At 39.3% G+C, this 14421-nt stretch overlaps 1 protein-coding gene across 8 annotated transcripts in view; it reads right to left on the minus strand.

Annotated features, from left to right (window-relative positions):
* The window catches only part of OXR1 (oxidation resistance 1), a 325549-nt gene that overhangs the window by 49918 nt on the left and 261210 nt on the right, over nucleotides 1-14421 (minus strand). For 7 of the 8 annotated variants that reach the window (XM_084747931.1, XM_084747932.1, XM_084747934.1 and 4 more), the window contains 3 exons: nucleotides 8056-8138; nucleotides 4623-4730; nucleotides 3598-3711 (listed from right to left, as the gene is read on the minus strand). In XM_084747931.1, the coding sequence (XP_084604057.1) occupies nucleotides 3598-3711; nucleotides 4623-4730; nucleotides 8056-8138 (305 nt within the window). Of the gene's footprint in view, nucleotides 1-3597; nucleotides 3712-4622; nucleotides 4731-8055; nucleotides 8139-12582; nucleotides 12680-14421 lie in introns of those variants that run through there. The other variant, XM_084747936.1, reaches the window with a different exon arrangement.

Consider the following 14421-nt stretch of genomic DNA (forward strand, 5'->3'; position numbering starts at 1 on the left):
ATTCTCTATAATTTCTTCCTCTGTACAACAGATATAATAATGTAGTGGTGTATACACACACACACACACACACACACACACACACACACACACACGCACACGCACACACCCTACCCTGATTTAAAAAAGTCAACACCACTAACCAAACCCACTTACTGAGCAGTAATACACAAAGTTAACAAGAAACTGAGCGGCTCTAAGACAGTTGGCTAATGGAAATTTTTCCAAGGGTGAGAATGGCATACACCAGTGTAAGGTGAGCAACAACAGATTTTATGAACCTATCCCTAAAGAGGTAAGGAAAAACAGATGACGGCCAGTCAGGAGACCAGAGAGGGTCTCAGGGAAGGGTGGTCTGGCGAGAGGATAAAGGATGCGGGTATTTCATGTTCACTTCAGATGGATGGAGTCAGGAAAACGACGCTCTCAGTTAGGTCTCATTTCTTCCCTCTCAACACACCCACACCAACAGAAGAAAAGTGGGAAAGCATCACAAAGTTGCAGTCAAGACAGGTATGCACAGTGAGCCCAAGGGAGACAGACAGATGCAGAGGACTAGTGCTTCTTAGATCTGAGGTAAGCAACAAATGAGAACTCGTTAGTGTGTGGGGTTGCTGGGCATATAGCTCAGCTGGTAGGGTACTTGCCTAGAATGCATTAAGCCCTGAGTTCAATCTCAGGCACCCATAAAACCAGGCACAGTGGCGTGCATCTGCAATCCCAGGACTGGGTGCGGGGCAGGGTGGGAGGGTGGAGACGAGAGAATCAGGAAGCGACACAGCACTTCCAAGAACAGACAGGGACTCATGGGAAGATTTTAAACAATAACAAAACAATCAAATAAATACGCTTGTAACGTAGCACAGTAAATTCTAGCTCCTTCCAGTCTCATTCTACAGTTTCTTGTTTCTCCATTCACATGTAAATAAAAATTAATAGTTTAAAATTTCAAAGATAGTATTTCTATGTGAAGTTAATTACTTTAAAATATAAATGAAAACATATAATAACAATTGTTGTAAACCTAACATTTTAGCCTCCACAAAACTGAACATTCAGGAAGCTGACCAATGTTTATTTGAAATACTGGCTGACAATTTCTGCAATAAACATATAGTAGAAATACTTAGACATTCTTTAATGTGATGCTGCTACACACTGTATTTAATCAAACGTAATATTCAAATATAATATTACTTTTTATAAAAATATATATTAGGAAAAATATAACAGCTTACGTGCAAACAATACTTATAATGAAAAAGTATAATCTACTGTGATATACAAAATTACAGTACGGTTAAGGAGTTACTTACAGGGCTTTGTTATTTGCCCCATCTTAAGCCTACATAGCAAAGTATAGATGACCATCCCCACATGGGAGGGAATTGTGTGTGCCTGCGTGAGTCTTCTCTCTCTCTCTCTCTCTCTCTCTCTCTCTTTCTCCCTCTCTCCCTCCCTCCCTCCCTCCCTCCCTTCCTCATTCTCTCCCTCCCTCTCTTTGGTAGAGAGATGCAGTCTGAAGGGAATCCCACAGGTTTTTAGTTAGAAAAGGCGTTGCAATTCACTGCATATAATTCGAGTTTAGGGCTAAAAGCCCAATCTAAATCCACCTCCGACTACACTCGCCTTTATTATTTCTCCTTCTGTTTCAAACTTGGCACACCCTCACCCAATGGTAGAAACATTTCCAAGTTGTTATTGTGTTATTAGTTAATATATCCACCATTAAACTTTCACTCTCATCCATGAGAATAAATATAATGCCGATTGAGCTTTCTCAATCTCAAAGTCTGAAACGGAATCCAAAATGTTCTCCACAGTGAAAGTACAGGCAGCCAAGTCCAGAGGTGAGCTTGGGTAACAGGCTGGGTAACAGGCTGCTCCTGAAGCCGGCACACCAGCGGCATGTGTCCACAGTGTAGCAGATAGAATTCTGTGTTTATGATTGCTTCTAGTCCTAAGGTTTCCATCTCTCTCATTTTACCCATTCCTTTCTCCCTTCCACACTCTTGTCACACACACACACACACACACACACACACAGACACACAAACACACACACACATACTTAGGCGGATATTTCTAAACTTTGAAACACCGTGGTTGAATCTTTTCTGGAGAAGGGTACTCAAACTGTCTACATACTTTCTCCATGTGGCAGCACACGATAAAGTACTGTTTCCATATTTGTACAGACAAGAAACCAACCCAACAAATAAACATTTGAAAAAGACTCCACTTCTCTCATACGCACAATAAAATGTCCCAGGACAGGGGTAAAATAATCATCCATGTGACAATTTACCACAGGCACACCCGCGTTGGGGGAGCTGGAATACTAAACTTAGAAACTAAAGAGTGCTAGAAACACTGGAGTGCGGGACGCACTGTGAAGGGTGTCTCTGTGTTTCCCACTGTTAATGCTGCACCAGCAGAGAGCCGATTCCTAGCTGGATCTTGGTATTGTTATTCTTATGATCTATCACTGGCCTCATATTTTGTAAACATCCTCCTCATCCACCTAGTGGCCAAAGTGGAGATGACAACCAATGGCTGGGCAGGAAAGGGAAGGCAGAACTTCCTTACAGAAAGAAGTCTGCAGAAGAAGCAAGGGACACAGGATCTGCCAGTGTGACATGGAAAGGAAGAAACATACTGGGGCTGAGAGAGGTAAAGAACTAGCCACGTGGCAGTCATGGGCTAGCACCGTAGGGATGAGCTAGCTGAGTCTGCTTTTAAATATTAATAAGTCTCCATGTCTTTACTTAATGGTTGCTGGGTCCAAGGAAGTCCCGTTATACTAGAGCTTAAATAAGAGTGAGGCAAAGTCATATATAACTTGTGTTTGATTATCAGTTTGCCATGTGAAACAAATTCCAAGTTCAAACTGGGACAGAAAATAAAAAGGTTTCTTTTCAAGGCCAAGAGATCACAGCAACCAACTTTCTAATGAAGGAGGAATTCTTTAATAAAATAACGAGTAAACATTACAGAAATGGAAACTGTGATCAGTATTAGTTTTTTCTTTTTGTTTTGTTTTTGTGATCAGTATTAGTTTATTTAGAAAAAGTGTTTTCGGAGAGACTTAAATTTTTAAATGCAACTTGATTTCTTAAAACCCATTCATTTGTAAATCTAGCTTACATAGAATATACTCTCTGTACAAACGCTGAATAAATTTACCCTATTATATTAATCCTGAAGGAACAGTTAGGATAACAAAGTCTTATTTTCAAAAGCAGTGCACCAAAATATGAGTTCAATTTAAAGAGTCCAAGTACTACTAAGCAGTACTCTCACATTCACCCTCCCTCACACATACACACAAATACAGAATCCAAAAATACTCAAATTGGATATGATTTTATCTCATGCTTGTTAGGTATAATTCCATTAAAAATTAAATTTCACATGATAGTTCTAAGATAGAAATGATGAAACTCTTGGACATTACTACCTAAGGTGTATCAATTCCAGCTAAGCACTTTAACAAAGTAGAAGGATCTCGTGTCACTTTAACCATTGTCAAGTGGAATGCAACCCAGTGAGGGACACAGTGCACAGTAGACTGAGCACTGAAAAGGAGGCACTCACAGTGGTTTTGTCAAATTCTGCCTCGGATGATGTTGGCGACAGAGGACTGACCGGGCTTAGGGATGGGGAACTCTCCACACTGGAGACATACTCAGGATCGGGAACATACAGAACCTGGAAGAAAACGTTCACATGGGCTTCAGAAAAACAAATGCTAACGGCCAAGTACTGCTCTATCAGCAAACTTTACTTAATACTGATTTTTAGCGATAAAAAGAAAGAGACTTCAGATTACCAGGGTAGAGCAGTATCTTGAATATCATAAAAGCATGAAGAAGAAATACTCTAAAATTAATTTTAAAATGGTTATTAAAACAAGCTATTGAGAAACAAAAACTCACAATTAGTGTAATTCTGCATTACAGTGCTCAATTAGTGCTCATCTGAAAGGCAGCTTGGCAATAACTAGAGAAATTAAATTTGTACATATTTCTTTGACCCAACAAATGTATATATAGGATTTATGCTGTGAAATATATATAGTGGACACCTAGAGGTATTCACTATGACAATGTTAACATTAACAAGACAGTATCACAACACTAAGCCTTACTGTGTGGCTACACAAACAAAAATAAATCAATGTTGTGCATCATTACAGACAGGAAAGGCTCTGAGAGTTCTCTACTTAAACAGAACATTTTCTAAGGGTCACAGACAAGCTTAAAGACCCTAACAAAATCCCCTGATAAAGGCTAGACTAATTCTGCAATATTCAATTTGTTAACTACAAATCAAGTTTGAGTTGAAAGGATAGCTTACCTTTAAAAACACTGAAATTCTGTCAATTTACATGAATTGCTTTTAAGTGTTTTAAAAATTCTTTAAGACTATATCTGAAACATAATTAACATTATTTTCAGAAAGGAATTAATAGATATAACCGGTACTTTTATCTGGCCAACAGAATTTGTTCCCAGAACACAAAGAATTATTCTCATATTTTCTACATTGTTAACTATGTAAAAATGAATATATCTTACCTAATGATCTTAAGCATCAACACATGTAAATAATGACAATACCTGTCCAGTGACGACTGCCCGGGAGAATAACTTATTTAACTGAACAAGTTCATTGGGTGTGGTATCAAATTTCAGGGCTATGCTATTCAAAGAATCCCTTGATTCAACCTGTTAAAAACAAAAAACAAGTTGCTTTCATCAGTTAAAAAAAAAGAAACATAAAAGACTTGGGTGATTATACAATATTAACACATTTGAGAACATATTTGATACATAAATAGTAATTTTTGAGAAAAGTCAAGAAATATCACGTTCTACAATGATCTCAACCTACAGAGACAGAGAAGGTGTATGTTAAAATGCCTGCTTTATTCCACAGTCCCTACTAGCCAACGACTCAAGCAGTTTCCAGACACAAAGTAAGAACTTGAAAGCTTGCTCACTTTGCAAAGGCACTGGAAGGTCTGAGGTGGAGAGTGGCTCACGGGCTAGGGGCTTGGCCTGCTGTAGGGGAGGACCAGCATGTGGCTCTCCGTCCCAAGCCAGCCAGCTCACAACAGCCTGTGACTCCAGTCTCATGGATCTGAGTGAGCACGCCTCATGTGCACATACCCTCATGACACACATGCTAGAAGCCGATGAGAAACCCAGTGTGGTGGTGGGGGGGGGGGGGCGGAAGAGCACAGCTGCAAGTTCCTAAACAGGACATGGCAGCAGAAAATGCAAGTGTCTGGGGAGGCAGGAACAGGGAAGAACAAAAATCTGTGCTATCGTCATGAAACTGGGAAGAACACGTTAGAGGGGAGAGAGGGATCTTAAGGAAAAGGAAAGAGAGGGCAGATAGGCTGCGTGTGACATGAAGACATGCCAGGGAAGATTTGAGGAAGGAAAGAAACTAGGTAGAAGAGGAAAAGGGGTGCGTGGGGAAGAGCACCCAATTAGAACACAATCCAATGACATACATGTATGAACACAATGAAGCTGATTATTTTGCAGGTCACTTGAAAATTTATTAAAATGTAAAAGAAGGAAGAATGGATGATAAAGAGGAGTAAAAAGAAAATGTCAATTGAATTAGTAATTGAAAAGTATATCAGTAGAAAGATATACTAAATTATCAAAACTGATCATGTGTGACAGTGCGTGCGTGTATGAATGTGCATGTAGAGTTTGTAGACACATATGTATACATGTGTCTGTACACATGTGAACATGGATGGGTAAAGGACAGAGGTCAATGGTCAGTGTCTTCTTTGATCGCTTCTCCAACATATATCCTGAAATGGAGTCTTTTGCTGATGTTTAAGCTTATTGATTAAACTATGCTAGCTGGACGCAAGCTCCAGGGAACTGCCTGTCTCCATCTGCCTTCTGCTGAGACTACATGCACACACTGGGGCCAGGCTTTTTACAGGGGTCTAAGCATCTGAACGAAATCCCTGTGTTTGCAAGGGGTACCCTCAGTTTGCAACTGAGCCATCTCCCAGACAGTCTACATCTGTATCGTTTTTATGGCCCACTTTAAGTCCCATTTAAGGGGCTGGCACTACCTGCTCTTCCAGAAGACCTGAGTTCAATTCCTGGCAACCACATGGTGGCTCACAACCATCTATACAGAGATCTGATGCCCTCTTCTGGCATGCATGAATACATGAAGATAGTACACTCATATACATTAAAAAAATAAATCTTAAATCACATTTAAAGTGATTTTATGATTAAAACTGTAGTTAGTGTGTGTGTGTGATCTGATTTTAGCTTTTAGGCTATATAAAATATATTGATAAGCTTTATACCATATAAGGTAGTATTAGGCATATACTTAAGCAACATAACACACATTTTTCAAATGGCTTGTCTAAGTTCCTGGAACTCTTGGGTTCAAACAATCCTGCCTTGCTGAAGACTACAGTCGTATACAACTCTACCAAGTATGAGGTGTAAGTGTTTTAAGGTATGCTGAGATATAGAAAGTTTATCTTAAGAGAAATAATATGGAAATACATACTGCTGCCAACACAAAGTCATGTTAAGCAATGATCTGATAGACGTCATGAAGTATTTTATAGATTATAGTAAAAATGGAGAATAAAACAACAATATCTTATTACCTAGCTTTGAAGTTTATGTTTCTTTTAAAATTTGATGCGCGTAATAAAAGAAAAATAATACATCTAAAAAAGACCTGTTAGATGTTTTTATATGATTTCTAGTCAATATCTGAGTTTTAAGGAGTCAATCATAAAGAAATAAAATCTTTTTTCAGATTTTTAATGGACTCTTTTCATTCCACAATAAATGGTTCTTTTCCTTTCTTTCTTTTTTCTTTTTTGTTTTTTTGAGACAGGGTTTCCCTGTGTAGCCTTGGCTGTCTTGGACTCACTTTGTAGACCAGGCTGGCCTTGAACTCACAGCGATCTGCCTGCTTCTGCCTCCCGAGTGCTGGGATTAAAGGCGTGTGCTACCTATGATGCTTATTTATTACATGCCAAGAATGGCAAATTCCTAAATTTAAAACCAGTAAAATTGTATAGTTCATGATCATGACATCAAAAAGTATATCATATACATCTTTATAGCATAAAGATATATTACGTCTCAGATCTTATGCTTTTGTAAACACGCAAGAATATACTAATTGTATTATTTAACCTTTTACTATTTGAACACATTTTTCACCTCAACCATGCAGGCACAGACATGTATAATTTAGAGTTGTAACGGCTTCAAAAATCCAATTCTTTTGATAGTAGTTAATTCAATTCTACCTAAATATCTGGTTTCTAGCCCTTTGAAAATGTTTAATATGGTGCGTGTGTGCATGTGTGTGTGTGTGTGTGTGTGTGCATGTGTACTGTGTAATACTGAGTAACAGTTATGGTAGAAAACACCAAGTAACAAAACTAATCTGAATTAATATATTTGTTTTACAATGTTTAGCACTGTCTAAGTCATGTTTACATTCAGCCCTGTAAAGTGAAACGCCACACTCCAAAATTAGTTTGTCACCTCAGCTGCCCACAGTATCCAGAAATGAGAAACACCCCATAGACAACTGACAGTTTTTCTCAAGAATAGAAAACACCCGGCTTTCACAGCTGAGGAAGCTCTGCACGCAGCTTAGCTTGTAAGGGTCCCACCTGTCACTAGCACTAACATTAGCCCCAATGGGAAGTCAATTAAGAGCACATTTAAAAAAAGTAAATAGTAAATAGTTTCCTAAAGGCCTGATCTAATAAACTTATTGCAGCATAGGAACTCTGACTCTAAATTATCATCAATATTAAATTTAATTTGCCAGAATACCTGTCTTTGTAGAACACAGTAAGGAAAATGAATCATAAAATGCAATTAAGATGGGAGGATTATTATTAAGGAAAGTTGCATAAAAGGAGCCAAAGTTTTAAGACGAGGCAGTGAACAATCCTTGACTTACCTGCAGTCAAACAGAAAACACCTTTAGTAAGATTGTTACAAAGATAAAGGAACTTACGGTGTACTCAATAGTTCCTTTGGGCTTCTGAAAGGACATCCTCCTCCCATCTTTCTTGTCTAGGGTCTTCTTTTGGCCAGTGTCTAAGAAGAGGAAAACAACGCGCTGTGACATGCATTTCCCTTTGAGAGTGACGCCAACAAGTACAGGAGGAGCTCGCAGCCAGATGTAGAGTTTCCTAACTTAGAACACGGGCTGCCTTGCTCTTCTAGAAGACTGAGTTCAATTCCCAGCAACCACATGGTGGCTTACAACCACCTGTAATGGGATCTGATGCCCTCTCCTGGTGTGCAGACGTACATGCAAAGCACTCATATACATAAAATATATAAACAAATATACCTTTATTATCAGCAACAGTAAGCTACTGGCTTCGGTCTGAAATCTGTGTTTGTTAATTTTCTCATGTATTCTCTCTGTAGCAATGACTACAATGTACCAAAGTAATAAAATACCACCCTATCTAAACATCTTAAATGATTAATATGAAACCCCCCGAAGTACTGGTTCCAAGTTTCAGAATTAAGTTAAGATGGTAAACATAGCAAAATACAGCATTTATCCAAAATTAAAACTGCAATTTTCCAAGAAAGATTAGTTCTGAAACTAAGATAATCTGGAAAAACACAGGTCCCTCGTTCCCCCACTATCTGAACTTAGCTCACGCATTGACTACAACAGAATTTATTGACTTGTAACCAAGAGATCACTTACCTTAGATTAAATAATAATAAACCATGTTTGAATTCCCCCCAAACCAATTCAGAAACAGTTCAAGACGCCCTTAAATACTTTCCATCTTCACTTCATCTAGTATACTTTAAAAATTGCCACCTGTGTTTTTAATCTCTCCCATGAAACCATAACCTCCAAAATAAGTGTTTGCTTCACTCTTCAAATTCTCTTCAATACCCAGTGAAGTGCCTGGAGTACGGTAAACAACAAATTTGAATGGACATATTCTGACACAATTTAACCTAGTACTACCGTAAGTCTTGTAACTCTGGTAAACTTTCCATAAGGAAGTTAGATGTGGGCAAAGGAAAGAGCTTGGCAGGTACAAGAGCTTTTCTCCAAGCCTGGTGAGCCACCAGACACCCACACAGAGGACACACCCACACTCGTCATAAATAAAGAAAGAAATGTTAAAAGTTAGACACAGGGTTAAGGTGTGTACACCACAGAGGCACCGGAGCAGATGTGTGGACAGAATCAGATTCATCTTCACCTTTCTATCCGAAACATCTCAAGAACTAAAAGTGGAGGGACTATTAAAACTCAAGTGTAAACAATGGGCAAAAACAAGGTCAGAAAATGCAAAACCAGGCCTTTGAACACACTCAAAGATTTTTAGTTTCACAGACAAGTATCTCGGAGTGCAAATTGAAATCACAATGAGATATCATTGATAGCAAGCCAGACTGGGTAAAAATGCAAATGGTTAACTACATACTGTCTGTAGGAAAACTGGCACTAACCCTTACCTTATTTCTGGTGTGTGCAAAATGCTAAAGTTCTTAAAAATAATGCTAATCTTGCCCACAGGAATACTTTTTAACCCTCCTATATATATCTGAAACATACAATTGTTTTTCTTAGTGAGAAAATAATTTAAACTATTTTATAATAATCCTAAATTTAAATAAAAAATCACTTCTGCTGATTCACAAGTAGCCAATAGAGGGAGCCAAAATTACGATGCAAAATAAACCTATAGGTCACACTCTCATCTCCCTCCCTGCAGTGAAATATAAAATAAATTTTATCAATCTCTTGATGTCAGATAGAGCCATGACTTCCTTCCTCCAAAGGAACAAGGACAGAAAAATGTCTTTCTGGTAGGTGAAGTTAGAACTGACATTTTTATAGCTTTCTTTTTCCTGTATTGCCAATCAGAGCTGACTCTCACACAGGTTGCTTCTCCATCAACACAAATCCTGGAGGAAAGATGCGCGTCCTAAAAGATTACTCCGCCCACACAGTATGCACACTCACAACCAGTTCCTATTTTTGTTCGAGGTTAAATCACTGTGCATGAAATATCAAAGAGTTATTTAATAATTCATGCATGAAAAGCAAACTGTCACCTAGAGGGAGGAGTGAACAGTCTGGATTGCACACATATGAAACGATCATTCAGTGCTGCCAAGACTGAAGCCATAGCAGTCTTATCAGAGTTAAGAGCCCTAGATAAAGACCATACAATAAAAGGTCTATTGATCCAACGGAGTGGTTGATCAAACTAATTGTGAATGTTATAAACACACAAATTAGAAAACTAACAGTGAGTAAAACAGCAAGTTATAAGTAGAAAGAGTGGCAGATGAAACGGCTGGGGATGTTAATATCATACTTAACATGTTCCACTAAAATTAAGTAAGACTGTAGTAACATGACCAACTTGCTGCTGCTTTGGAGGCAGACACGCCCCTTTAGAAATGGTCTCTTAGGAAACAAGATTGAGCCTTCCCTAAGACCCGCCCTCTTTTCTAACTAGCCACCATCCTACATTTACTTCCACTCAGAAGAGATTCCAGCAACAACGCTTATTCCAATAGTAATGTCCCTGAACGCTCAGGTTAAATTGATTTACAGAGTGCAATATTCAGAATGTATAGCTTCTTTATAGATAGGTCAGTTACACACACACACACACACACACACACACACACACACAAAAGTCTTGTACCTCCTCCTCCTCTTCTACAATCCAGTTTTAGAACTCTGCTAAGTCAGTTTAACAGCTTATCGGGACACGCCACTCCAGCCCCTCACTCATGCGCTGCACATCCAGTCACCTTCCACAGCTCGTGAGGTTCTTCATCGCGCACAGTCGCCCATGCAGCCTGGTCTCAAGGGTGCGGCGAATCCTCCTCAGCCTTCTGTCATTCGTCCATCCTCCTCCTTCCCCCCTACCCTGATTATGAATCCCGCTTACTCTGCTGAACCAAGGAAGGGTTAAAATCTCCTGCCCTCTGCAAAATCTACTTCTGCGGCCCCTAAAATTATGTAATGATTCAAAAATAAAGTTTCTAAACACTCATGAACAAATATTTTTGAATTTTTTCTTTAACATCAGCTGTCATCCTATTTACTGAATCCAGTATGTGTGACTGTGTAGGTAAACACCAGTTACCACCAATAATACTAAATAAAGAAGCCTATAGAGTCCAGAAGCCAAATTTCTCGATGTAATTTAAGAAAAAAAAATCTAACTCACCACATTTAAAACACTGATAAATCATATCTGCATAACAGCTATCATAGTGGACATCATAAATACCACAAAGCATCCCCTCTGGTGGGAAGTCTAGAGGTCTGCTATACAATCTAAAGTCTGTAACTTAAAATCTAAACACCCCAACCCGCCTTCCACTTTGGAGACCCTGAGATAGGCGCACACCTGAATTGTTTTGTCCCTATATAAAGCTGTCACCCCATCACCACTGACTACCAAAGTGTTTGCAAACAGACCTTTGACAGGGCTGGGGGGTGGGCTGGCTAGCCAGAAAACATGCTTCTTGGGCAAGTGTGAGAAGCTGAGTTTTTAATCCCCATCAGCCATGTAAAGAACAGGGTTACCAGGTATGGCAGCCTACTTGGCATCCATGCTGTGCAAAGTAGACCGGAGATCCTCAAGGCAAGATGGCCGACCAGAGTAGCAGAAATTGTAAGCACAGGGGTACTGCCTCAGTAGATAAAGTGCAGAAGCATGGAGGAAGAGACCCAACACTGACTTTGGGCCTCCACGCACACTGGCACACAAACCTGAGTCCACACAAGCAACCAGGCACGCACACAGGCACACACATTACATAAATATATATGCAGCAAAACAAAAAAATAGAGCTTTGAAATTGGAGTCTTTAAGGATAATGAGGGTTCTTTTTTTGGCAGTTGTTTTTGTTTTCTTTATTCTTGCTATCTTAAGGAATAACTTTATCCTGGGTGCACAATCATGTTCATCTTTGTCTTAAGAATACTGACTTATATCTGATCACATTTTCCCCTTCTGATTAATTGCTAGTAAACAAAAACAAACATTTCATCTCTAACATTTGTACCTGTTCTTAAAACATGTTCCCTTTTTTCCAGTAACACCAAGCATGTAGTAAACGGTATGGGGAATATGTGAAAAATAAGTCTGGGGGCTGGAGAGATGGCTCAGTGGTTAAGAACACTGGTTGCTCTTCCAGATGTCCTGAGTTCAATTCCCAGCAACCACATGGTGGCTCACAACCATCTATGATGTGATCTGATGCCCTCTTCTGGACTGCAGGTGTGCATGCAGACAGAGTGCTGTATACATAATAATAATAATAATAATAATAATAATAATAATAATAATAATAATAATAATAAAAGTCTGCTGGTGATTACACAAAAGGGCCTTTACAGAGCACCCTCTTCCATTATCCTCACAGTCAGTCTGTTTCAGTTACCCAATGCCAATTACAGCTTGAATATATTAAATAAAAAAATGCAAAAATATATAATGGGATATATCACAGAATTTGTTTCAGTGACCTGTGGTTCAAATCCAAGGCAACAGAATGTAACCTTTTCTTTGTTCCTCACATGGAGCGCGTTGACAGCTATGTGAACCACTTCAACTCAGCTCTATCTCCTTCCTAAGGACAGATATAAAACTCAATAAACATTTTAGCAAAGTGGAAGACAAGCTAAATTACTCAAGTTAAACAAACAAAAGCAAGCTAAAAAATTTTTTTTTGAAACAGAAGCATTAAGGATGAAATAATGCAAATGCTCTGAGGTATTACCCATCCCTTTTTATTGGATGATCATTTTTTTTTTCATCAGCTCTATACATAGACATAACACTAGCACATGTTATAAACGGCTTAGTGTCCAGCTCAACAGCTTGCAGCTGGTTGATGGGCAGGATTAAAGATACCAATGGCCCGCTTTCAAGGATGAGAGAATTGCTCACCATTGGGGCCAGAACTTATAGGCACGACGATAGCCACTTAGCAAAAAAAAATGGTTCCATCACTACTCCCACTTCTGCTACCTTCTACTCGTCCCTTCCCACCCAGGGGGAAGGAAAGGACTTGGATGGTCAAGGGGACCCTGCCTCAGCGCCTTCTCACCAGCCAGCTAACAGAGGACCCAGGAGGCATCGGCGTGAGAAGTAAGCCACACCCCTCCTGCGATCCAACTTCACACAGCAACTAAATGCCGTGAGAAGACAGGTGGAGCTTTAAAGCGAACGTCCAGTGGAATTATCCGCTTTGAATTCAGGGCCTGAAGTATATTTATTAATCAAGCGTTACACCCCTAGACTTGGAGATTGAGAGATTTTTAAGTAAGGACAGTTAAAGAAAGTCTTTTAGATACGAAAAGGTAAATGAACATTTAAATGGTGCTACTTAAAGGATTCTGTCATCAACTGGGAAAACAGAATTGATGTAAGAGTTTTTGCAGCTTACATTAATTTAAAAATATAAACTTGTCAAATTCATTGATCTGGATTTACTCCCTACACTATGATTTAGTAAATATTTTTAAAGGCTATACCATGAAGGCTACTGTCCTAACCCTTAGAAGGACAAGGCTGATCTCGAGCTCATGTTTTAAAACCAGATCAAAGGTACGATTACACTGTTGACTTACAACATCAATGGTGGTGATCCCATCCTCACCGTGCCTTAACTTTAGTGTCTCAATTACTGTTTTCCTAAAGAGATGTAACTCAAAAGCCAGCAAACAATAAAAACTGACAAATGTGAAGGCGGCTGCCCCGAGTAGCTCTGGAAGCCCAATAAAGTGGCTTGTTTGTACAAAGTGTCAGATCAGAATGCAGGGCCTAAGTTTTCTCTGGTCTTTCATTAAACCGCCAGAGGCAAAACTGCTCCACCCTTATAAAAACATGAACTGGCAAGGAGCAAGAGCCGCAACAACAAACAGGGCTCTAGACTGCAGACAACCTAGGAGACTGTTACATGTCTGTAACAGGAGGTATTGCCAAAGGACTCAAGTATTTTTCACGGTAGAAGACATGCATGTGGAAATGGCAGCTGTTGAGTATTTTTGCATCGATGTTCATAAGAGACATTGGTCTGAAATTCTCTTTCTTTGTTGGGTCTTTGTGAGGTTTAGGTCTCAATGTGACTATGGCCTCATAGAATGAATTTGGGAATGTTCCATCCATTTCTATCTTTTGGAGTAGCTTGAAGAGTATCGGTATTAGCACATCCTTGAAGGTCTGGTAGAATTCTGCACTGAAACCACCTGGCCCTGGCAGCTGTATAAAACAAACAAATAAACAAAAATCTATCTAAATGGACGGTAGATCCAAAAGGACACAAATGCAAGGACAACTCTATCTAGCCCAAACCCAACTGC

The sequence above is a fragment of the Acomys minous genome (genome assembly GCF_964271855.1).
Source record: "Acomys minous genome assembly, chromosome: 12".
Taxonomy (NCBI): Eukaryota; Metazoa; Chordata; class Mammalia; order Rodentia; family Muridae; genus Acomys; species Acomys minous.